General features: G+C 44.9%; 1 protein-coding gene across 1 annotated transcript in view; it reads left to right on the top strand.

The window, feature by feature from the left end:
* LOC126235287 (cilia- and flagella-associated protein 100-like) overlaps positions 1 to 27,404 on the top strand; it is a 168,003-nt gene that overhangs the window by 59,863 nt on the left and 80,736 nt on the right. Inside the window, exon 4 of the mRNA XM_049944013.1 lies at positions 24,453 to 24,665. Coding sequence (XP_049799970.1) covers positions 24,453 to 24,665 — 213 coding nt within the window. The remainder of the gene's footprint in view (positions 1 to 24,452; positions 24,666 to 27,404) is intronic.

Below are 27,404 nucleotides of genomic sequence, written 5' to 3'. Positions count from 1 at the left end.
TGCAGTCATCAAGGTTACACAAATGGGCCTTGGGCTCCGAAAGCCAATATCGACGATGTTTCGTTGAATGGTTCGCACGCTGACACTTGTTGATGGCCCAGCGTTGAAATCTGCAGCAATTTGCGGAAGGATTGCACTTCTGTCACGTTGATGAATGGTTCTCTTCAGTCGTCATAGGTCCCGCTCTTGCAGGATGTTTTTCCGGCCACAGCGATGTCGGAGATTTGATGTATTACCATATTCCTAATATTCACGGTAGACTAGTGAAATGGTCGAACGGGAAAATCCCCACTTCATCGCTGCCTCGGAGGTGCTGTATCCCATCGCTCGTGCGCCGCCTCTAACAGAACTTTCAAACTCACTTAAATCTTGATAACATGCCATTGTAGCAGCAACTACGCCAGACACTTGTTGTCTTAAATAGGCGTTGCCGACCGCAGCGCCCAATTCTGCCTGTCCACATATCTCTGTATTTGAATGTGCATGCCTACACCAGTTTCTTTGGCGCTTTTAAAACAACTGTATGCATTGTTTACGCATTTCATTTTTACCTCTGCAAACTCTTTACAATTTTGCGCAAAGCTTTGCTTAATTTGGTGCAGCATAGCAACTATGATAAATAACGTAAAGAAATTCGATCCTTTATAGAGCAAAGATATCAGTCTGTAAGATGTCGAAAAATCAGTTTTTTCGCCGAATAGTTTTCTTAAAATCGGATGATAAATATTTCATAGCGCGCCGTTACTCAGCGAAGGTAGCAGCTTCAGGCGAGCAGTATAGCGACAAGAAAACCGCTCACAGTACGCAACGTAGAGAGCACGTCTTTAGCAGTCAGAGGGGTAATACAATGGACTCCGCTTCTGGAGCAAAAGGGTTCAAGACCTTGTCTGCCCCAGTTATTATTTTCTGCGATTTCCCTAAATACTTGTCTTCAGTGCAAGCTTGGCTCCTTAAACGATCGTGAGCTATCCCCCCGCCCCCATCATTTTCCCATTTAGAGCTTGTATTATATAATTCCTCTCTAGAAAATAATAGTCACCCATGCAAAACAGCACATTGGTAACTTTTGAGCACTGTAAGTGGTAAACAAATGGTGTCAGGTGGTCATGTAACCCACCATGGCTGTCGTAAGTCATTACAGTGAAGTAATGTGCTGGTGCTAGTCGGTTATATGGAATCAGCGCAGTGAAACGTGCCGCTGTGGCGATGTGACAAAATGGTAGAAAGCAGAAGAGTTTGGACATACCCATGACGACACCAAGAATCAAACTGCACGACTTGGTGCACATAAGCGATCTGTCGGATCGGACTATTCAGCTTGTTTACAAGAAAGGGGTACCGCCCGCAGCTGAGAAACAGTGCTCGTAAAAACATCGTTACCGTTAGGAACCGGTGTCGAATGTTACACCGCGTCAGTGACACGCGGTTTAAAACCGACAGGAACTGCTGCTGTCAGTGTGGCTGGTCCATCTCAACCAGTTTTCCCGCAAACATCGCGTAGGGAACTCCAGGGAATGGGCATTTGGAGCTGGGTACCTCGAAAAAGGTCGTTACTCACAGCGGCACATATGGGTGCAGCTCTTCACTGCGCCAAACAACGCAGAACTGGACATTAGTAACTGGAGGCTTGTGGCGTAGTCAGACGAGCCGCGATACTGTCTCTTTTCAAATGACGCAAGGTTCGAGTCCACCGACTGTCCAATTAGGCGTTTAGCCGGCAGTGCGTAGGGGATTTAGTTCTGGCTGAAGGTGGTTCTATGACGTTTTTGGGGGCGTTTTTCGTACCTTGACATTCAGGTTAACGTTAACCTAAAGCACGATATTTATCGCGACAGTATAGGTGACCAAGTGTTGCACTTTTTTCTTCATATACCTGATGGTTGTACACACTCCCTCCTTCGCAAACTACGCTATCCGCATTCATAGACGTGCACTCATACGTTACTGGTTTAACAAATGTTCAGGTACCTGTACACATCTCGCTCTTATAGTGGCCCGCTAAATCACCCTATATTAATCCTGCAGTAATTTCTGGGATTATTTGAGATAGCAGGTGAAACGTAACAGTCAACATACCCCGTCGTTTGTTAGTTCTGCGGGATATAAGCATCACTGAGTGGCTTCAAGTGGATATGGCATACTCGCAAAAATGTTTGGGCTCCATTCCTTGCCGAACTGACGCCATTATTGAGATTAGAGGCGGTGTTACACGGTATTAGAGTGTTATCACCTTGTTGTGGCAAACTTTTGTCTGGTGTGCGTCGACTGGTAGCTAAAGGAAATATCTTCAAGAACTGTACGGCTACATGTGAAGTCTATTACGCATTTCCAAAGTGTTGGAAATGAGGCATCAGAGTGCTTGAAAACCTCTATCGACTTCGTAAGAACTTCTGTGCATCACTAACCATCCAAAACAAAGAATATAATGAATGCACGGTATTCCAATTTATCTATTTTAGCGACATTCAGAACATTACTACTTTTAAAATACAGTAGGAACAAAATTATTCTGCAGATTAAGTAGACACTTGACGTACGTCATTGGACAGTATGCACCGACGCGTTAATTACAAAATTCATCTATAACAACTCCATGCTGCGTAATATTTGTGCGTTGTCCTTTCTCTCGTAAGGAGATGGACAACTTAGTCGCGACACATTGTTGCCATACTCGTCTATCAGTAGCTGTCTTCGAAATACCGATTGTACTACAGTGATCTATTTAAACTGCACTCAAAAATATAGAGTGATTACAAAATCATGGAGATTTTCAAAGGGTACCGAACATTACTATGCGATCTCAAGAAATTATATAATGGAAAGAAGCACTGAATATGAACTACCATTTTTCTTGGGTGTCATAAACATTGAGAAATCTTTTGAGAAAATATCAACAGTATCTGCTTTCACAGCCTTTGAGAAATGAGACATTGTTTCGGCTTTCATTAGTATCGTCATCGACAGTAGCAACTTGCCTTTGTGCCGTCCATAACTGAATGAAAGTGCCTCCTAGAATTTTCCAAAACTCGCAGTTTCGATTATACGTTTTGCTGCTGCGTGTTTTCCAGTCTAATCTACATATCTTTCATTAGGTTCTCCGCTTGGTCTTCTCTCATCTCTGGAAATACAAGAAAAGACTACAGAGGACCAGTTATCATCCATCCGCCAGTCTATTTGTCCCTGTAACCTGTATTTCATTTTCGTTACACTTGTAATTGCGTCTTACATTGAAGCCGCTTTCCTTGTCCATTTGTCTACCTTCGTGCCTCTGTTAGCAATTCCTACCACTTATCCATTTATAGCGGGACAATCCATTGTATTGGATTGTTTTTCACGTTTAAATCTATGTATCACTGCAGTAAGTAAAAACTAATGATACGCAATAATATTGCAAATTTACCGTTTCATATAAACATCAGAAAACTCTATTCAGTTCACCACAATTACTTTGTGTCCATGCACTTAGTTGTTATGTTCAACTTCCCTAAAAATATAAACTCACATTCACTGGCTATACGACTCAACTGTTTATATGAACAATTTTCTTTGAGTAACATATATTGAGGTTCAAACTGTAGAGGAAGACATAATTAGCAACTTCGACCCGTTTAGCTGAAGATCGTAAGCATGTAGGAGTTTATCTAACATGATGTCAAATGGATGATAATGTCGTGAAATTAGCCGTTGAGTGGATTTTTAGTTTGTAGTGCAGACTGTCTAATAACGAGAGCTCCCAGAATGTACACACACACACACACACACACACACACACACACACACACACACACACATAAATACCGCTCACGGATTCCGTCTGGTCGACTGTTGCCTACTAAGTAGTGGAACATGAGCATGTCGCCAATACCTCCAGCCGTTATTGCCAGCATATTAATCTTGATGATGCCCCTCCTCTTTTATTCGAGCAGTTCCTCATCACGTCACAAAGGCTAAGTGGACCCCGGATCAGACCTCTTTACCCCAGAAAAGTGTCTGAGGAAATTGGGGGAATCGAACCCGGGTCATTGCGCCCCAAAGGCAGCGACGTGAACTATAAATATTCCCTCCCTCTCTTTCTCTCTTCGTCCCTCTCTTTTTCCGAGGAGATCAGTTCCGTGACGTCGTCGCATAACGTCTTCTCACCGTTTATCGGTGAAACCTTACTCAGTTTTCGTATTACAGAGAGTGGTCAGCCCCCTGACCGAACACGCTGAGCTATCGCACCAGCTTCGTCCATCGACTACGCAGGCGGTCATATACATGTAGGCGGTAATGCATGCTCTCATCTGCTCACCAGACGTGATGAAAGAAAGCTAGCCTCTCAATTTTTTTTCCTAAAGACTAAAGAAAAGCACCAAAGCCACTGTTTTTCGACAAATCCTTATACCAATCACTTTTGTAGTAATCAAGCTTGATATGAAACTAGAAATCTAATCAAGGTCCCTGTGGTTTGACCCATGAAGCTTAGAGAATCTATCAGAACCCAACTTGGTCCCTCCATGAATTTTGTTAAAGTGCCAACTAATCGCAATCCTCTTAGAATTTCAGTAAAGGAAGTCGGTAAGGAAACCAACCACAAAGACTAAGACCGAATCGCTATTCACAGACAAACACCCTGTGTCTAGAACTCGTCGTCGGCCGCTGTGGCCGAGCAGTTCTAGGCGCTTCAGTTCGGAACCGCGCTGCTGCTACGGTTGCAGGTTCGATCCTGCCTCGGGCATGGATGTGCGTGATGTCCTTAGGTGTTAGGTTTAAGTGGTACTAAGTCCAGGGGACTGATGACCTTAGATGTTAAGTCCGATAGTGCTTAGAGCCATTTGAACCATTTTTTAGAACTCCCAAAAAAACTGACAACACCGTTATAGATCTATGTTTTTCGCAGGAATTCCTACCCCCAATGTGCCGTTCCTTCAGACGATCTAGATAATGGTAATTAGTTTCTTTTCTGTTCAAGATCTACAGAGGTTCCAGTCTGTAACAAAAATGAAAGAAATATTTCAGTAAGCTCTGCTGCATGCAGTGTGGCACAGTGCTTAGCATTGAGGGTTGGCGTGCTTCATTTACACCCAACCAGCAACAATTATTTGCTAATTCGTATTTATCATTTCTGGAGGATTATTGAAACATCTTTTGTTTGCAATGTTTGTATATCTGGAATGTTGAATGACTGTATAAATACTAGAATTCTGGAATACATAGTCTTCCTATAAATAACTGCACTCTCGGTTCAGAAGTTCAGTTCTGTGCCGACTGTATGTTGGTGGCAGTAATAAACGTCCGGCCCCCGGTAGCTGAGTGGTCAGCGCGACGGAATGTCAATCCTAAGGGCCCGGGTTCGGTTCCCGGCTGGGTCGGAGATTTTCTCCGCTCAGGGACTGGGTGTTGTGTTGTCCTAATCATCATCATTTCATCCCCATCGACGCGCCAGTCGCCGAAGTGGCGTCAAATCGAAAGATTTGCACCAGGCGAACGGTCTACCCGACGGGAGGCCCTCGTCACACGACATTGATTGAGCAGACAAATGGATTCCAAAACATCAGTAAGTCACATCAGGCATCCATCAGTAGTTTTCAGAGACGCTGGTCAGGACTCGTCAAAAGAGCTTCGACCGAGTCACCACATACAACAGGTGGGATGTCATGTCTACTTTTACACGGCACAGCCCAGCAGCGGATCGAGAACAATGAATAGAAGCTCAACAGCTTAACTGAAGAATACGTTTGTCGTTAATCAGCAGCAAATCCAGTCAGCAGAAAAAAATTGGAGAACAGGTCCTAATCACATGGGGAGATGGTGCAGTTGGATGTACAGAATGGTTTGGGCGTATACCACATCGTGAACCTTAACATGACAGAAGCTGACAAAACCTTATCCTTGATTAAAGGAATCCCAGAAGGCATGTACCAAGCTCTACTGGTAAAGGATACCACCTGCCTCGGGCATGGGTGTGTGTGATGTCCTTAGGTTAGTTAGGTTTAAGTAGTTCTAAGTTCTAGGGGACTTATGACCTAAGATGTTGAGTCCCATAGTGCTCAGAGCCATTTGCAGCCAAAGGATACCACAATAACAGAGAAAATCATCTACTGGTTGTGAAGAATGGACACAGCCAACTCAGTCCGGAACCGCGCGACTGCTACGGTCGCAGGTTCGAATCCTGCCTCGGGCATGGATGTGTGTGATGTCCTTAGGTTAGTTAGGTTTAAGTAGTTCTAAGTTCTAGGGGACTGATGACCACAGATGTTAAGTCCCATAGTGCTCAGAGCCATTTGAACTTTTGAACAGCCAACTCAGACTTAGACTGTGGCCATTAAATGACAACCTAGCACCCAACCAACCCACGTACAACCATTTCCTCCACCAAGTAAAACTCTCTGCAGAAGAACTGACAGGCTGCTACGGTCGCAGGTTAGAATCCTGTCTCGGGCATGGATGTGTGTGATGACCTTAGGTTAGTTAGATTTAAGTAGTTCTAAGTCTAGGGGACTGATGACCTCAGATGTTAAGTCCCATAGTGCTTAGAGCCATTTGAACCATTTGAAGAACTGACATATGGAGGACAGAGAGCAAAACGCCAGTCTGTTTTCACTGTTGATGCTCTGGGCAAGTTGAGCACTACTATATGGAAAGAAGGTGAGTGTTCGACGACTGTTACGCCATAAGACGTCAATCATCAAAAGATTCATATTCACAGAGTCAACTGCAGACGACTGTAGTCGACCTAAGGGCCAAAATTCATCGCTGCCCCTGAACCAACACGCCATAGCAATTCCTCATCGCCGTACAAATGTACCACCTACTCACCTAACTGTCAAATTCAGGAAAACTAAACGAAGTGACAATCTATGGAGGTAAGGACGCCGCAGATGTATATCCTCCATGGGCTAAAGTTCGCAAGATGACAGTAAAACTCATCAACATCGTAATCGACGGCCAGCCAGTCTGGGTGCTAGGAGACTCAGGGAATTCTTTTCTGTAGTGTTAAATGCTTACTTGTGCCAGCTGTGATATGAAAGTGATTGTGCTGAAGGTGACAAGTGGAAAATAATTCCAGCCAAGAGAAAAATGCATTGCAAAAATAACTGTAACTGACAAGACACAGCACCTTGAATCTGAGAAATTTTCGAGGTACGCGCTCTTATTACCCATAGTTCATCGATACCTGTGTCAAGGCACGTCCCTTGCAGGAACTACTGCAGGAAGGCGCCAGATTTTCGTGGAATGAGGTGCAAGATAACTCTTTCCTTGTTCTTAAGGATCCGCAAACGTCTCCAGTTCTAGCATTGTATGACGAGAATGCTGAGGTAGAACTTTACTCTGATGCTAACGGTTGTGCGATAGGGGTAGTTCTAGTACAAATTCAGTAAGGTGCTGAAAAGGTGATAGCTAATCCTTCCAGAGTACTTCCCGGTTTGAGAAGAACTACTCTACAACCTAGAAAGAGTGCCTTGCAGTTGTTTGGTCCATCAGAAAGTTCTGGCCACATGTATTTGGCAAGCCACTCACCGTAGTGATGAATAACGTTTGCTATGCTAACTAGCTAGCCTGAAGGATCCCTCAGGTTGGCTGGCGAGTTCGACACTGAGGCTTCAGAACAACACAGTGGTATACAAGAAAGGACGCAAACACAAGGGTGCTGCCCGCCTTTCAAATAACTCTTTGATGGAACACAGCATCATGGACAAAATCTCAGTCATCTCTGTGTTAACCGACGTTTCTGCTGAACAGACGTTAGATATAGTATTGCTGAAAACTGTAGAAACCTTGGAGGATGGAGAACTGACCAAATGAGGATTCTAATTAATAAACGGAACACTGTATAAGAGAAACTACGATCCAATGAGATGGTAATGTTTACTTATCATTCCAACCCATCTGCAGCCAGTGATACTGAAATATTTTCATGATGCTTCAACTTCTGGTAACTTGGGATTTGTGAAGACTCCAGACTGAATCAGATGTAGGTATCACTGGCCAGGTCTCTACTGATCTATTACACATTATTTAAGGCACTGTAAGGATGACAATGATGTAAGCAGTTATCTCTGGCGTATCTGGTACCAATCCTGCTTCCAGAAGCGGCATTCTACCGAATCGGAATCGACATCTTGGGGAATTTCCAAAAGTCGACAAATGGAAATCAGTGCATAATAGTCTGCACTGACTACCTCGCAAGCTATACTGTTACCAAAGCCAAAGCTCCATAAATTGCCAAGTTCCTTGTAGAAGACACCATTCGGAAGCATGGAGCAGCTTGTGGGACGATGTCTGATCTTCGAAAAAACTTCCAGTCGAGAGTAGTGTCAGAGATAGTTTCGCATTGCAGCGCCACCCGCGGGATATACGACTCCCTATTATCCACAGACAAATAGCTTCGCAGAATGCTTTAATAAACGATTGGTGGACATGCACTCAGTGTACGTTGCTGTCAGACAGAGAGACTGGAATACAGTGCTGCATTCACACTGTTCTCCACAGTTGCAAGACCAAAACGATAGTGGATACCTGTACACTGTTCCTGTTTCAACTGGCCAGTATTCAGGACGACCAAGTGAAACACCTCATCCCCAGGACTGAAGAAACAAGGCAACTGACTAGCATACGGATCCTGTATGCCTAGGAGAACCACCGAGAGCGTCGTAACCCCAAGCGCTGGCCAGTGAGATTCAAAAAAATGGTTCAAATGGCTCTGAGCACTATGGGACTTAACATCTGAGGTCATCAGTCCCCTAGAACTTAGAACTACTTAAACCTAACTAACCTAAGGACATCACACACATCCAAGCCCGAGGCAGGATTCGAACCTGTGACAGTGGCGGTCGCGCGGTTCCAGGCTGAAGCGCCTAGAACCGCTCGGTCACACCAGCCGGCCTGGCCAGTGAGGTACAACGTAGGAAACTTGGTACAGATTTTTACACCTGATGCAGGAATTGATACTATCGGAAACAATAGGAAAGCACTATTTTCCTATTTTGGGCCATGTTATATCTCTCGTTGCTTGTCGTATGTCACAAATGAAGTCAAGATTTATGTTCCCTCATCAAGAGACAAAAGCACTGAGATGTCGCCCATGTCCTTTGGATGAAGCCCACTACATTCCAGAGGCAATTATCGACGAGAGGACGTTCAAGAAAAGGGAAGTCCCACTCGACTATCTCGAAGGTTCAATGAGAGGGCCAAACTTCGATGCTTATCATAGTGAAGAGGATGTAAAACATGGCCAGAACGTTAGTATTACCCAGCGTCTCCATACGGAGGACCACTGGTAAGATTTAGATCCAAGATGCTGTAGTAGGCTCCAGTGAGGACTTCTGAAACAGTTGGTCTCTGCTTTGCACGCGCTTTGCTGCATGCAACATGGCGTAGTGGTTGGATTCCCGGGTTGGTGTGCTGCGGGTCACTGGTTAAAATCTGACCACCATCATTTATTTGTTGTTTAGTATTTATTATTTCTGAAAGGTTCTTGAAATACAAATAATGAGTAAATACATGGAAACACCAGAAAACAACACATTGCCATGCCTAATACGGTGTAGGAAATCCGTTGGCATTAAAAGAGCGCTGAGTCGTCTCAGAATATATATAAATACTGGTCCTGTATGGTCTTCAAGGGAATCTTATATCATCCTTCCTGCAAAATAGTGGCAAGTGCAGGTAACAATGATGGGGGTGGGTAGCCATCACTCGCCCTTCTCTCCAAAACAGACCACAAAGTCTCAATAATATTCAGATCTGGGGATTGTGGTGGCCGGTGGAGATGAGACAATTCATCCAAGTGCTCACAAAACCTGACCTGGACGATGAAAGCTGTGTGAACAGGGGCCCTATAGTCTTGCAACTCAGCAGCGCCACTGGGGAACAAACATTGCAGCATACGATGGACATGATCAGCCAAAATGCTCACATACTCCTTGGCGGTAATGCGACCTTGCAGAGTGACCATGGGGCTCACGGAATGCCACGAAATGGCTGCTCAAAACATCACCCAAACCACGCCATGTTTCACGTTTGGGACGTAAACTCGTTCATAAGCTGGAAAGAGTGTGCAACAAGTCTCATCCGACCAAATGACTTTCTTCCATTGTACCTCAGCCCAGGTTTAATAGCTTCAGCACCACGTTTTTCTGTTACGGGCGTTTACATCACTGATAACTGGCTTTAGAATTCCAAGTCTCCCTGCAGTTTCCTCTTATGGAGTTCCCTTCGCGTTGTTTTGGTACTGTCACGAGTGCGACATTCAGTTCTGCGGTGACTTTGTAGCTGCCGTTCTATTTTCGTCGCAGTGCCCTTCAGTGATCGTCCTTCACCATTCCTCAACCCATGCCTTCGTCCACAATGTGACTTAGCGGGTGATGTTTTTCCGCTTTCCATGTCTGCAGTATAAATCTTCGATATGGTGCTTCTTCCAACACCAAACTGACCATGACCATTCAGTTCTGCGGTGACTTTGTAGCTGCCATCCTCTTATTTTCGTCACAATCCTCTTCAGTGATCGTCTGTCACCATTTCTCAACCCATACCTTCGTCCACAATGTGACTTAGCTGGCGATGTTCTTCCGCTTTCCCTGTCTGGAGTATAAATCTTCAATATGATCCTTCTCCCAGCACCAAACAGTTCGGTTCCCGGTATTATGGAAGCAACCATCATACGAGCACCAACAATTTGCCAACGTTCGAATTCACTTATCTCCGTAATAATGCACTCATAACTACGCAGAGCCGCGCGAAGCGGCCGCGTGGTTTGAGGCACCATGCACGGATTACGCGGCCCCTCCCGCAGGAGGTTCGAGTCCTCCCTGGGGCTTGGGTGTGTGATGTTTTTAGCATAAATTAGTTTAAGCCAGTTTAAGTAAGTCTAGGGACCGATGACCTCAGCAGTTCGGTCCCTTATGAATTCACACACATTTGAACTACGCAGAACGCTGTCCTGACCATGACTGTCACTTGCAACGTATTAAGGACATTACACAGATGCCGTTCGTGGTCAAAGGTGATATACGACAGTGCAACCTGCAGGCCTGGCTAGCATCCGCTTTTATGCTCAAGCATGGATTTTTCATGGTGTTTCCATATTTTTGTCCAATGCTTGTCTCTACTTTCTAATGTTTGTATATCTGGAATATCCGATGGCTGAATAAATAAATTCACTCTCTGTCCTGGCTGTACGTTGGTGTCAGTAATAAATATGCTCTCAGTTCTAAGTGTAGTACTTCATTGACGATCTTTCTACGGATTTCGTCTTGATTGAGGTTTTGACGTGACTGTATTATCATTCTGGAGGATTGAGTTTAGCTCGGAAACTTTTGTTGCCAACTAGTAGTACAATGGCGCTGCGCCATGGTGCCCAGCTTGTGACACCCTAGATTTTCGTAGACGTTGCCAGCCGGTTGCCTAATCGTCTCTGGAGGTAATTGACTCCGGCTGCATGGTGTATTTCCTTCGTCGGGAAATCCGACGATAGATGCAAAGCAAGTTGTAGATTCCGTTTTTGCACTTGAAGAAGGGTTACCACCCAGAACAGAGAGCAGCAGCGCGTTATACAGAACAATTACGAGATCCTGTTTGTGTAGAAGTCGGGTTTAGTAGACGGCTGGGCTGGCGTAGCTTATTATTTGTTAAGCCCCCAAATCCTTGACGTTCTGTTGCCTATCGATAGTAACACTGTAGTGTGTCATTCTCGACATATGCAGGGTGTCCCATATATCTTGATCACTCTAACTAACTGTTTGTCGAGATGCAAATTACAAAATAAGCAAATGTTCTTTAGCCGTCGGGGGGACATCAATCAGTATGATTGCCTTCGTTGTAGCTTTGTTTTTTTACAAAGATATGAACAGCGGTATGACTTTTTTAAATGCCACCCTGTATTTTTTATTCGGTAATTTATTTCCTCTCCTAAAGACCTATTCAAAAATGTATCACAGTGTACCATTCACTGAAACACAACGTTATTAATTACATAACTCAACACTGACCTTGAGACCGGGATCACAAACTTGTACACTTGATGGAGATGTCAGAAAACAAATTAAAACCAAGTAAAAAGATAACACAAAATTGACTTTGACTCTCCTGTACAATTGCCCAGGAGTAGGACATTTAAAGGACTCAAAGTGGTGACCCTGGACACCGATACACTGGGACATTCGTAGAATGAAAGAATTATTTACTGCTTCCAGTGTTGCCTGCTGAAGAGAATTACAAGCATGCACGATACGTTCCTGCAAGTCCTCTGGAGTTGTTGGAATATCACGATGGGCAACGATTTTAATGCTTCCCCAAAGAATAAAGTCAAGAGGATTTAAATTAGGAGACCTAGCAGGCCAAGTAACTGTTCCTCCTCGACTAATCCATCTGGCAGCATACCTTCGGTTCAGAACACGACGTCCACGCAAGGCATTATGTGCTGGACATGCATCGAGTTGATGCCACATAAGTATTCTGGTTCTTAGCGGCACTTCATCCAGAAGAGGAGAAAGAATTCGTCTGAGAAAGTTGGCATACGCTGTGCCGTTTAGACTACCATTGATGAAATAAGGGCCAATAATTGTAGTACCAAGCATCCCACACCAGACGTTAACTCTCCATTGACCCTGATGTTCCACCTGTCTAAGCCATCGTGGGTTGTCGCTGGACCAATAATGCGCGTTCCTTGTATTTATCTGTCATTTGTTTGAGAAGGAACATCCATCGATAAATAGAACATTAGAGAAGAAGTTCGGTTTGGCGAGGATTTGCTGCTGTGCCCACTGACAGAACTGTACACGATTCTGGGAATCATCCCCATGTTATTCTTGATGTAGGTGTACATGGTAAGGATGGAACCGGTGACGTGTAAGAATACGATGTAGACTGGGTTTAGGAATGCCAATCTGGTGTTCAAGCTGTCGTGTGCACACATGTGGATTCATAGCAACGGAAGTGAGAACACTATCTTCGGCAGCTTCGTCAGTGCGAGTGCTACGACGATTGTGTTGTCGTGGGTTGAAACTTCCCGTTTCCTGAAGCGTCGCAACAAGACGAGGAAACACCCGTCGGGAAGGTGGATTCTTGTCAGGATATCGCTCTCTGTACAGTTCCGCTGCCTGTGTAGCATTTCGCCTACCTTCAACAACAACAATAAAAGAAACGTTATGAAGATGCAGTTTGTAGGAAGGACAGGCTTTACTGTATGCCTACTCTACACAACAGTATTTAAAAGGACTAAACTACTGTACTAAATGTACCCGTACATAAGAAAACAGTATTGCAATTACTGTTTTGCTAACTTACATACCCTATAGATGAGTAGCATTTCTACCTTCTCTTCGTTGGTGTACATTCTATTCACTCAACTCTTCAACTGACGATGGTTGACGGAATGACGGGTGTGCATTCTACTTATGTTTACATTTGTCCACTGTCAACATCAGCACGTGGATGTGTTCCATTGCCCCGACTACCTGCACTAAGCGCTGGGAGCGTCAACGTCAGTGTTGTGTTACATAATTAACAACATTGTGTTTCAGTGAATGGTACACTGTGATACATTTTTTGGATAGGTCTTTAGGAGAGGAAATGAATTACCGAAAATACAGGGTGCCATTTAAAAAAAGTCATACCGCTGTTCATATCTCTGTAAAACACAAAGCTACAACGAAGGCAATCATACTGATTGATGTCCCCCCGACCGCTAAAGAATATTTGCTTATTTTGTAATTTGCATCTGGAAAAACAGTTATTTAGGGTGGTCAAGATAAATGGGACAGAGAGGGGGGGGGGGGAGTCCAGAAAAATGTAGATGCTCTTTGATAGTCTATGTTAATGGAACTAAATGACATACCGTTACAATTCTTGCATGCGGATAAGGTTATTTTATGTGTACAAAGTGACCTCCTTTAGCAGCCGAACAACATCAATGCCGCTGAACTGTTGACTGAAATACGGCTGTCAATGTTGCCGATGTAGCAGCTGCACAGGACGCCTCGCTGGTTTCTCATAGTTCATTCGGTGTAGCTGGCTTCTGTTGCTAAACTTCATTTTTCAACGTCCCCCATAGGTAGAAATCATGAGGTGTAAGGTCTGGAGACCATGGTGGGTACTCAAGAGCTCCTTTTCGACTTACCTATCGTCCAAGTAGGCTCTGACATCTCTGTGGTAATGAGCCGGAGCGCCATATTGTTTTAGATAAAATCTCTCGTTTCCAAACACCTCTTCGAGGTCAGGTAAAATCGATGAAGGTACACCTCACCAGTTACGGTACCTTCAAAGAAGAGCGGGCCAATCAATCCGCGCGATGACAGACCGTACCCCACATTAACACCCGGTAGATTAACATGTTTGTCCACGTGAACGTGAGGATTTTCAGAAGGTCAGTACACGCAGTTGTGATCGTTTGCAGTACGGTTTACAGTTCAGTTTGAATAGTGCCTCGTCAGACCAGATAACCATCCCTGTAAACCATTCACCCTCGCGAGGCGTGCATTCAAACCACTCCATCCTTCGATGCGGGTCTACCTCGTTCATAGCGTGCAATGCTCTTGGAATGTACACTTTCCACTTTGCAGCGTCAGGATTCGTTGCACGCTTGATCGGATTACCCCACTTTCTCGTGCATTCTGCTTCATAGAGTTCTGAGGTGACCTAGTAAAATGTTGCAACACAGCAGCGCAGGAACCTGGATTTGTTGATGTTTTTGATCTGCCACATCTATCCTTATGCACATACTGAACAGTACCGTTAACTGTAGTACGTGTTGGTGGATGAGTTCCGTACACTTTACGCCATTGCCGTTGTCCATCACGTCTTCATACGTTCAGTACCACTTCAATACGGTCTTGCGTTGCTCAAACGACAAACAAAAATTATTGTGAAGAAACAGAGATCAGCGCCTGGCGACGTCTTGAGTGCAACTTCTTACGGTGTTCGGCTGGTGTGGTAGGTGTGGCAGTGTACGAGCTGTAGTGGACGTAGTTGGACGTAGTTGGTGGCAGCACTAGCTTGCTCCACATGAAAATAAAAGAAACGACACAACAGAATCAAATCTTATAAAAAGAAAAACTAAATATATGAAAATGTGGTGCGGTAAGTTACAAAATATATTGCGTTCAATGTAATATAGCAAATTACAAAAGTAACGGAATATGAGATTACCTGGTACTGCGTAAGCGGTAGGAGTATAAGTGTCAGTGTCAACAATTTCGTGACACTATAGCACCCAGGTAGTTGGCCATACTTCTCCATTACGTGTCACTAACCTGCATGTTTATCTACCTTAAGTCTTCGGGAATTTGGCGTCTCGTCACGACGAGTGATCATCGGAAGCGGTCTGGAGTCTGCACTGGCTGTATATCCGTAGCACGGTGTCGTCCGCGTACAGCGCGCGTTCATTGTCAGGTTGCGTATCCGCTGCATAGAACAGAGCAACAATCACCAAATCTTACAGGACTCCCGCTAGTATCCGGCGCTCTAAGGAGAGCTCACCGGCTGCGCTAACAAGGAAGACCTGCCCTCCAGCTAGTACTCGTATATCAGGAGCTGCACGGTTGGCGCTGGGATTCCTTGAACTAAATATTTTTACGTAAGTCGCTCCTGACGTACAGATTCAGATGCTGCTGAACGATCGTGAAGTACTCTTGCAAAGTATCAATTAACTGCATCGCTTTTTCGATTAAGGCGGTTAGGACATCAAAAATAAAAGAAACATATACGTATATATTTGAAAAATAAGCTCATTTCGTATCCCACATTTTCCTGAAGAGGTCGCTGTGTATAACATATATGTTTGAGGAAATATAAGACACGTTATTTGGTCTTAAGTGTACCAAAGGGAAGCAGCACGCCTCTTCGCGCAGTGCTCTATGGAATTCAAACGTGTATATTTTCGCCAGGCCTTGTCGTGCCTGAAACAAAGGACCATCGTTATCAATACTTTTTTCCGCTACTATCGACGTGCATTGTCTTGTTCTCTGATTGTGTTTATTCTCTGTTTTGAAAGTCTTCCAGTGTGGTTTTGTGATTTTCGAATTGATTTTCATTTGGCTGCGTTGTTTTGTGCTCGTTTGTGACATATTATCGCACAACATGCCTAGAATTCGTTGCTTCAGTCGTAAACAAAGTCGCCATTGCAACAGATACGCCGGCCGCGGTGGCCGTGCGGTTCTAGGCGCTCCAGTCCGGAGCCGCGCTGTTGCTACGGTCGCAGGTTCGAATCCTGCCTCGGGCATGGGTGTATGTGATGTCCTTAGGTTAGTTAGGTTTAAGTAGCTCTAAGTTCTAGGGGACTGATGACCACAGCAGTTGAGTCCCATAGTGCTCAGAGCCATTTTTGAGCAACAGATACACAATAAAGCGTGTTTCAACAAATACTACACCAGTGGCGGAAGACTGCAACGTCTCGATGCCTGTAAACGAATCACCGCCGTGTGCTTCAAGAAGGAAAGTTGTTTTTGACGCTAATGAAAACGGAGACTGTAAATATAAGGGTTCGCGTAGTATTATTGTTGATTTTAATATACTGCCACAGCTAAAATTGGACAATGTCATGTGTAAGCATTGCTTTGGTGTGCGGCGTGTTTCTCTGGTGGAAGATGAGGATGCCAGGAAAGGCCTTGCTACAAACTTACCTTTATTCTGCAGTAATGGCATGCGTCTTGCATGACATCTACAATCGTAAACAAAGGTATGATGTGAATCTGAGGATAGCGCATAGCATGCCCTGTATTGGTAGCAGCAAAAGGCAGCAAGATTATTTTGTGCTGTAATGAATCATCCACCTTCTCCAGAAAAAAGTTGAGAGATATTATGGCTTACTGTTTAGTGGAGAAAAGAAGTTGCAGAATTATCAGTGAAAAGTGCTGTTGAAGAATTTATTGCCGAAAATGATGGTGACAGGGACATAGTGACCGCTTTTGATGATCGTTGAACGGAGTTGTTACAGCAACACCTGTTGACACTAACAAAGTACTACATGGTGAAGTTTTGAGCAAATTTTGTCATAGTTGTGTGAAAGGCATCCCAGGTCATGAATGTGATATGAACTAGAAAGGTTTAAGTGGAGCCGGCCGGGGTGGCCGAGCGGTTCTAGGCGCTACAGTCTGGAACCGCGCGACCACTACTGTCGCAGGTTCGAATCCTGCCTCAGGCATGGATGTGTGTGATGTCCTTAGGTTAGTTAGGTTTAAGTAGTTCTAAGTTCTAGGGGACTGATGACCTCAGAGGTTAAGTCCCACTCAGAGCCATTTGAACCATTTTTGTTTAAGTGGACGTATGGAAGTGCGCGGATTTAGCTTGCTTACCAGACCAGTTGCTTCCCACGCGACGGTGACAGTAAAGCTTTCCTTGAGGTTCAAAAATGTGCTCCACATGTAACTGACACTATTGTGCAGAAGTTAGAATTTGTGGGGCATGTACAGGAAAGACTTGGCACTGGACTTAGAAAGCTGAGACAAGATTCGATAGGAGAAAAATTACCTGTTGGGAGGGGAATAAAAGGGAAAGGGCGACTGACTGACGCAGAAATTGACAAGCTACGGACATATTGTGGATTGGCAATAAGAAGAAATACAAGGGACTTGAAAAACATGAAGCAAGCAGTTTTGGCCTTATACTTCCACAAAGTGTCCGCAAGTAATAACCCTATCCACAACTTGTGCCCAAAGGGAAGTGAATCATGATTCTGCAATCAAAGGTCAATATCATCACAGGAATATTCAAGTAATGTCTTCATGGCGATACCTAAATCCCAAATGAGAGTTTTAACCAATGTATATGGGAAAGATTGCCAAAAACAACTTTTGTAGGACCAAGTGCACTTGATATTGGCGTTTATGAAGCAGTTTCATGTTTTACTGATGGTGTGAAAAGCAGGAAATATGTTTTAGAGAAAACAGGAAATAAACCTGGAGTGAACTGTATGAAAGCTTTGTATGCGATAGACAGAGAGCGTGTAGTGAAAGCAGATAAATCATTTTTGGAGGTGACAAAATCAAGAAGAGTGAACCACTGGAATAGGAAAAAAGAAAACTGATACAGAACATGAAAAAGAACCTGATTATGATTCTGGACAGTTCTAAAAGAATGCTAAATACAAGAAGAAACTTTAATGAGCATTTTCTTCGAAACAAAAATGTGTGTACGTAGGTAACTATAGCACCCGAAATAAAAGTCCTATTATTTTCAAACTTGGTGCGCTTGTTGAACACGACATTCTTAATGCAAAATTCTAAAATTTTCCAAATCAGTTAAAAATGGGTAGAAACTGAAATAATTAACTGCTAATTTTGAGTATTTTCTAAACAAGTCGTTCTCATTCACTTTTTCGCCAATTAAATAAATTGCAGAATTTCAAACACTTGCAGGTATGCTTTGTATGCTACTCAAAACTCTTCGAATAATCTCTTTTACTTATGAAGAAAAGTGTATCTACATCCACAGCCGCATACAAAAGTTAGAGAAAAAATGAAGAGATTTTGCCTGCAAAAAAAAAAAAAAAAATCTGTTTTGCTTTTGGAACTTCTACTACTATGAGTGTGAATCCTGAATCCTTCCTAGGCATGCTGAAAAAGTTTTATGAATTTATTAGGAAAAGTATTGACAGTGGAGATTAAAGCGTCCTCTAATGCCTGTCCTGCTCCCTGTCGACCGGTTTGACGTCCTACCTCCCTAAGTCTCGAAAGTTTGTGGGTTGTGGCATGTTGTTTACTGAAGGTAATCTGCTGCCCAAGATGCAGTCACTATACTTCCACGTAGTGGGGGAGGCGCTGGCAGTGCAGGACCGCAAGGACCATCGACAGTGTGGGTAATAGGCAGCTAGGTTGTTAAGTCTTTGGAACGTGTAGAACTTGATCTGCCTTATTTATGGCCACAATCTTGCAGAGCATCCAAGCCATTGGGAAGCCTCTGTTATGGATAATGCAGTTCATATTGCCTACCAGATGTAATATTTCTGGCTTAGTCAGCCATCATATTAGGCTCCAAGAAGCTGTGCCCAGAGCAGTGGAGATGCAAGAAGTATATAGATGACGAAATGTGGTGTGAGGTACCCGTGACAGATGTTAGATTCGGTACAATTCCCGTGAGAAAGACCGCCTGCATAATGCTATTGCTCTGTGATTGGCTGCTGTGTTCGGAGCAAGGGCGCCAAAACGTTAAAGTATAGTTATTATTGTAAGTTAAACTACTCATTGGAATGACTTCACTTTTTAATATAAATATCTCTCAACAGCTGACTATCAATTAGCCATTTTAGAATTATTAAAAAAATTTAAATCAAAAACAAAAGACAGACGAAATTGCAGACGAAGCACTTCGGAAGCGTTCGGGTCACGCCTTTTGTGGTATGGCGCGCGAAGTGTTTCGGACTGTTCGTCGCTCTGGATTAGGCAGTCGAGAAGAACAGACATGTTGTCTGTCGTAGGATGTCTTTCCAGTTTTTATTTAAGTTCCTGTTCGTCACTCTGGATTAGGCGGTCGAGATGTACAGTCATGTTGTCTATGGCAGGATGTGTTTGCCAGTATTCAGTATTAAAAGATTCACTCCGGTAGTCATGAGGCACAGACACGTGCCACAAATAGTGTAAAGATACATTTTCGTAAACATTGTGTTTGATCATGTACCGTACTTTGCTGTATCAGAAGGTGTTGTATTAAGATCATGTAGTCTTCTCGTGTGGCTATATTAAAATACGCGAGTAGCATCCCAAAGAAGTGATACATTATTTCAGAACAGAACCTCGCTAAAAGTCAGTTTCAGAATGAAGATACAGAACCTACGACCTGCGTGCTGTTTTCTGCGCTGGGGACATCAACTTGAAGATAGCAGGTTAGTGAACTATAACAGAACCTTCGTATTCCACACAGTGTAGTGGAACCAACTTGGCACCTCAGGTGTACTGCATGTGCAGAACAAATGTGCTCAGTGAGACGTCATCTGCAGTAATGCAGAGGAGGTAAATGAGGATGATCGTTATTAACACCAGCAATCAATTCATTCTTCCTTTCTTGCTGTACAGATCTCAAGTATTGGAACTGAGACTTAGACATTTTCGGCTGTGGTGAATATATGGCTTCCTCACCCTCGTGCTGTATCTCTAGTAGAAGGGTGGCAATGGGCATCAAATTTTCAGCGAACGCATCAGCTATTACATTCATCTAGATGGTCGACACAATTCTTACAATCAGTGGAAGAATCCACTGCAGGCGATGCAGGAGAACCATGATGGATTTTCCACGTCAAGTCATCGAACTTCGTGCTTCTCTACTGGGACTTTAATTTCGTGGCATGGCAGGTTTAATGGGCTCATGGTGTCTGCATTGTTCGCCAGTTGCCATCTGCAATGTAATTTACTGTTCTCTGAAATTGCATCAAAGACGTACGGTGAAACCGATGTTATCACTCTTCAGAGAGTAGCACTCTCTGATCCATTTAGTTTCGAGTGATGCGGGTCCCAGTTTACCCCCTTAAGCCTATAAACCAACACCACTGAGTTCAAGAGAAGACAAAGGAGAGTTCTTGTGATGTAGTTAGGGGTTTTCACCAACATGTCAGTGGAATCACTCTATGTGGCGATAGGATTCTACCCTATAGATGTCACCATTAAATGCAGAGTTGCAACCTCCTGACTGAAGATGGTTCAAAATGGCTCTGAGCACTATGGGACTCAACTTATGAGGTCATTAGTCCCCTAGAACTTAGAACTAGTTAAACCTAACTAACCTAAGGACATCACAAACATCCATGCCCGAGGCAGGATTCGAACCTGCGACCGTAGCGGTCTTGCGGTTCCAGACTGCAGCGCCTTTAACCGCACGGCCACTTCGGCCGGCTGACTGACTGAAGATGGAATCAATAGAGAAAGTATTAGCATATAGAAAGAATATAGAGAGTGGCGCACATAAAACCGGCCCGAACCGGACTGCGAACGCGCGTGAGTAGCATTACTCGTTTATCAGTTTCTTTGCCAACTTCCAGCAGCAGTAGCGTGTGAGTAGTTCATACGGAAAGTAGTCTTTATAAACCGTGTACTTCATTGTCATGCCTTACTCCATTGAAGAACGTGTGTTCATTGTTGAAAAATATGTGCGGTCTAAATCCATTAAATTTGTTCGTGACACTTTTCATGAAAACTTTCCTGGAAGTAATGTTCCTGCAAAATCAACGATTCAGGATTTAGTGAGAAAGTGGCGTTCGACAGGCAGTGTTGCTGATTCAAAGAGAAATAAGGCACTGATTGTACGTACATCTGAAATTGTGGCAAACGCGACGGCACACATTGAAAGAAGTCCCTACAAATCGACAGCAATGTGGAATATCTCACAGGTCATGTCAACGTATCCTTCATGGCTTAAAAATGAAACCTTACCGTGTGAGTGTTGTTCAGCAAATAAAAGAAGCGGACAAGTGTAAGGGTACACATTACTGTAATCGGTTGCTGGAAAATGTCGCTGGGTGACATCTTGATCCGTTCCTCCTTTTTCCGACGGATGAAGCTTGGTTTCATCTGTTGGGTTACGTTAATTCACAAAACACAAGACACTGGGCTACAGAGAATCCCCATGGCATACTGCAAAAGCCGTTTCACGATTTAAAAATTTGTGTATGGTGTGCTGTATCTGGTAACAGAATTATCGGGCCATTGTTCATCAATGAAACTGTCAACACACATGTTTACTTGCAACTCTATAATGGATTTTCGGCTATGTTAACTGCAAACGAAAAATGTTGTGCATATTTCCAGAAAGATGGTGGATTTGTCCTTAGCTCGTATACATACTGATTTTACAGAAGAGAGGACCATTAGTAAGGGCTTGGGGCCACCCCACTCTCCTCTCTTGTCACCATGTGACTTTAACCTCTGGGGATTTCTAAAGGCTAGAGTCTACCGCAGCAATCCCAGAACACTTGACACATTAAAAACCAACATATATGAAGAAACTTCGAACATTTCTCAAAGAGTACTGGAAAGTGTTTTCCTTAACATGCTTCGACGTGCACAACTTTGCTTGGATGTTGGCGGAGAACATTTGAACATAGGCTTTAAATTCCTTTCTAAAATATGCTTATAAAACTACTAAAAGTAAATCTATTACTTAAACTGTTAATTACATAGTTAATAATGAAATTGTACAATAAAAATGTAAGAAAGCGATGATGTACGTTGATTTTCTTCATTCATATTCCTTTCAGCGCAGGGTCCGGTTTTATGTGCGCCGCTCTGTATAACTCAGACGCCCACTGAGAAGATGGCGGGTGGATGCCTGAAAGAGGAAATGGGACATCAGTGACGAAGACCACAAACGTAGAGTATATACACTGAAGCACCAAAGAAACTGGTATGGGCACGCGTATTCAAACACAGAGATATTTTAACATGCAGAATACGGTACTGCGGTCGGCAATGCCTATATTAGTCAACAAGTGTCTGGCGCAGTTGTTAGATCGGTTACTACTGCTGCAATGGCAGGTTATCAAGATTTAAGTGAGTTTGCACGTGGTGTTACAGTCGGCGCACGAGCGATGGGACACATTATCTACGAGATAGCAATGAAGTGGGGATTTTCCCGTACGACCACTTCACGAGTGAACTGTGAATATCAGGAATCCGATAAAACATCAAATCTCTGACATCGCTGCGGCCGGAAAAAGAGTCTGCAAGAATGGGACCAACGACGACTGAATGGAATCGTCTAACGTGAAGAGAAGTGCAAACCTTCCGCAAATTGCTGCAGATTTCAACGCTGGACCATCAACAAGTATCAGCGAGTGGACCATTCAACGAAACATCATCGACAAGGGATTTCGGAGCCGAAGGCGTATTCGTGTACCCTTGATGACTGCCCGATCGAAAGCTTTACACATCGCCTAGGCCCGTCAACACTGATATTGGACTGTCGATGACTGGAAACATGTTGCCTGGTTGGACGAGTCTTGTTTCAAATTGTATCTAGCGGATGGACGTGAACGGGTATGGAGACAACCTCATGAATCCATGGACCCTGCATGTCAGCAGGGGAATGTTCAAGCTGGTGGAGGCTCTGTAATGGTGTGGGGCGTGTGCAGTTGGAGCGAAATGGGACCTCTGATACGTCTAGATATGACTCCGACAGGTGACACGTGCGTAAGCATCCTGTCTGACCACCTGTATCCACTCATGTCCATTGTGTATTCCGACGAACTTGGGCAATTCTAGCAGGACAATGCGACGCCCCACACGTCCAGAATTGGTACAGAGTGGCTCCAGGAATACTCTTCTGAGTTTAAACACTTTCGCTGGCCACCAAACTCCCCAGACGTGGACATTATTGAGCGTATCTGGGATGCCTTGCAACTTGCCGTTCAGATGAGATCCCCACCCTCCAGCACTACTTCGGACATTAGTCGAGTCCATGCCATGTCGTGCTGCGGCACTTCTGCGTACTCGCGGGGGCCCTACCCTATATTAGGCAGGTGTACCAGTTTCTTTGGCTCTTCAGTGTATATTCTTCCCCAGCATTAAGGAAAAGCTAGAAGTGGGACATGCAGGCCCCAGACGCGGCATCGTCCATTCCTTTACTGAACATGCTCATTATCAAGCAAATTTAAAGCCTGTAAATCTCAGCCAGAAGCATAAATGCACTTGCGTGGAGAGTGGATTTCTGAAACACACAGTACTAAATAATTTAGCAAACGCTGTCTCAAACATGCTGCAGGTTCGAATCCTGCCTCGGGCATGGATGTGTGTGATGTCCTTAGGTTAGTTAGGTTTAAGTAGTTCTAAGTTCTAGGGGACTGATGACCTTAGAAGTTAAGTCCCATTGTGCTCAGAGCCATTTGAACAATTTGAAACGTGCTGCATAAATATAATAGGGAGCATCAACCCTATATGCAATGAAACGGAGGGGTGCGAATGAATACACGTGGGGAACTGTGGTGTATTTCTCTCTGGGAGGGGGCGGGACGTTTTTCACTGTTTGTTTCGATCTAATATAGCTTGCCCCCACCACCACTTTTAATGTGGCTCTAATGCCTAAATATGTAATAAAAATGACCATTAAGTGCATAATATGTTTAATACAGTAATGATAAATTGTTTAAATACAGTAAAAAACATAAAGCGTTCCAATATAATAATAGCAATAATTTATTTACGTCAGTACTTAATACATTGCGTTAACAAAATTTCGAAAAAATGCCGTTAAGACAATTAGCATCTGAAAAGCATTCATCTGACAATTTGAGAAGTACGTGTTTCTTGCAATAGGTTGGAAAACTATAATAGCAACGAAAGCTCACAATTTCCACAAAAACAAATGTAATTTACTGGCTTCAGTTAGACCTCATCAAGTCTGTTACTTTTATTAAACACCTCACCCAGCTATGGAATAGATCCATGTTCTGAAAACACGTTGCTGAACTGTATGCTACAATATGTGCCATTATAAAGCGTGACAGTTTGTTGTAATATATGATATCATAATGTATGTCTGTGTTCTGCGCCCAGAGGTGCAATAGTGCTGAAGCGTGTGCCGAAGCATGTGCTGTAATAATGGAGCGCTTTGTACTGTGGCAGGCAGAGGAACAGACTCAGCTGGAGAGCAGTCTGGAGCAGGAGTACGTGGACCTACGTGCGCAACTGGCCGCATCCGAGCGTCGTGTCTACTTGCTGGCAGAGAAGTGGCTCAAGGCCAAGGTCTACCAGAACTTCCTCATTCAGGTTAGTATGTCTCTGCATTAAGTAACTTGTCTGGGGAAAACTAATGTTCATTTCAGAACTCATATTCTTTTTTGTTCATCGATATTGGACCACCAACGTTTGCATAGTTATTATTCCCTAAGAAATAAAATCTATGTCAAGATCTGGTTAAAACTGCGTGCCGGACCGAGACTTGAACTCGGGACCTTTGCATTTCGCAGGCTTTCTTTCAGGAGTGCTACTTCTGCAAGGTTCGCAGGAGAGCTTCTGTAAAATTTGAAAGGTAGGAGACGAGGTACTGGCAGAAGTGAAGCTCTGAGGACAGGGCGTGAGTCGTGCTTGGATTGCTCAGATGGTAGAGCACTTGCCCGCGGAAGGCAAAGGTCACGAGTTCGAGTCTCGGTCCAGCACACAGTTCTAATCTGCCAGGAAGTTTAATATCAGCGCACACTCCGCTGCAGAGCGGAAATCTCATTCTGGAAACATCCCCCAGGTTGTAGCTAAGCCATATCTCCGCAATATCCTTTCTTTCAGGAGTGCTAGTTCGACAAGGTTCGCAGGAGAGCTTCTGTAAAGTTTGGGAGGTAGGAGACGAGGTACTGACAGAAGTGAAGCTGTGAGGACGGGGCGTGAGTCGTGGTTGGGCAGCTCAGATGGTACGGCAGTCTGCCCTCGGAAAGGCAACAGAGCGGTCGCGTCCGTGTTGACCACGTGCGGAGCGCGAGCTCGCCTTGTTTACATTCTGACGGCCTTTGCTTCAAGTGCCGCCTTACCGTGTACTATCCATGGCGAACCGTCACCGTAAATCTTCACTCCGATTTACTTTCTGCAACGGTTATGTCCGACCCAAAGCACTCGAGGTGGAGCGTTTTCTGCGAGAGGAAGTGAAGATCCCGGCGACCGATATTATCGGCATACATTTGTCAATCGTGAGCAGCACGGTCTATGTTAAAATCACTAACGACGCGGCGTGCGAACGCATCCTACGTGAGACGAAATAGGGGCTCCACTTCTGTCATGGTGATGGCAATGTGGGGGAGGTAACCGTCCACCACGCAGGCTTAGGTATGCGAACGATACGCATTTTCGAATTGCCATTCGAACTCCCTGCTGAGGAAATTGTCGCGGCACTCCGCCCGTACGGCACAGTCCATGGCCACACTGCGAAGAAGTGGACACAGTTTCGGACGTATCCTGTCCTAAACGGGGTCCGACAGGTCACCATTGATCTCTGAAGCCACGTCCCGTCCTACTTACAGATCGGCGGATGCCGTGCAATAATTATATACGACGGCCAGCCTCGGACCTGTTCCGGGTGCGGCAAAGAAGGCCACCTTAGATCCGAATGCCTACAACGGCGTATGACGCAACTTCCAGCTGCCGAAGAACCACCCACGTCGCAACCTACAGTGCTACCGGTGACCTACGCCGCTGCTCTAGCTTCTCCTGCCGCTTTGCAACGTCGCCCGGGCGCCACCGACGACGCCACCAACGAGCCGCACCAGACACCGACGGAGAGCGCCTCAGACGGCCCGCCGCCTCGGCCGGCCATCGACGCCGCTCCGACGATGCGGACGCAATCGGACGCTGACCCTGACCTCGGCAACACGATTGAGATCGACTCGCTCATCGTTCCTACAGCGGCCTTCCTGCCAGAGCTACGCGACTCCCTTCCGTCGTCGTACACAGAGGGTCGCGCAAGGAAACAACGTTCCCCGAAACGTCGCAAGGGAAGACGTCGCACAAAAGGAGACATTGCAAGTCGAGGAGGACGCGACCGTCGACCAGCACGAGGCCCCAGAACCCGCTACTGCTGACGAAGACGTTATGAGCGCGGAAACATCCACCGGTGTGCCTGCGACCCCTGCTGATGCTGAACTAATTCATGAACATATCACAGGCGACACTACACCACGCACCATTACAACATTTTCTGCAGACAAAATGGACGATACACCGGTGCCCGCTTCCACGGCGTGGCACGAGGAGGAGGTCTAGGAGCAGGAGCCGTTACGGGACCGTGCGCCGTCGGGGCCGAACCACTAATCATACTCTCCCCAGAATCCCCTGCGGGCCAGCGGGACAACGTTCCACTGCGACGCCAACGCTCTTGCGCGGACGGCGTAGTGGACCAGCCTCCAGTAGTCCGCCACCAGGCCTACCGGATAGCAACCATCAACAACAGCAACATCCGTTCCAGGGTGAAAATCCGCCTTATGCAGATGTTCTGGGCTTCGGATATTGATTTCGCCCCTCTGCAGGAAGTTCACTTTGCTAGTCTCCCGGATATCAATGGCTATACTGCCCACGCCTCCGCGAGTGATCATATGGGCCGCGGAGTCGCCATCTACGTCCGCCACGAGATTTCTGTGACCGACGTCACCTTCCTTCCATCAGCTAGGGGCATGACACTCACTGCCATGGGGACACGCATCATTAATGTCTACGCTCCCTCAGGCACCGACCGACGGCATGAAAGACCCCAGTTTTATTCCGAGGAAATCGCTCCCCTGTTTTTAGGACGTTATGACCACTGCCTACTAGGAGGTGATTTCAACTGCGTTCTGCATCCCAAAGATCAGATTCCCCACTATACTACATGCCAGGAACTACTTATAGTGGTGCGAGACCTCCTGCTTCACGATACCTGGGAAGTTCAACACGTGGACCGTTCTGGCTATACCTTTCTTACCAGTCATTCCGCAAGCCGACTAAACAGGATATACGCCTCACAAACTCTTAGATCTGCGATACGGGGCG

Source organism: Schistocerca nitens, chromosome 2 (assembly GCF_023898315.1).
Source record: "Schistocerca nitens isolate TAMUIC-IGC-003100 chromosome 2, iqSchNite1.1, whole genome shotgun sequence".
NCBI classification, from domain to species: domain Eukaryota; kingdom Metazoa; phylum Arthropoda; class Insecta; order Orthoptera; family Acrididae; genus Schistocerca; species Schistocerca nitens.
This window is presented reverse-complemented; position numbering and strand designations above follow the sequence as displayed.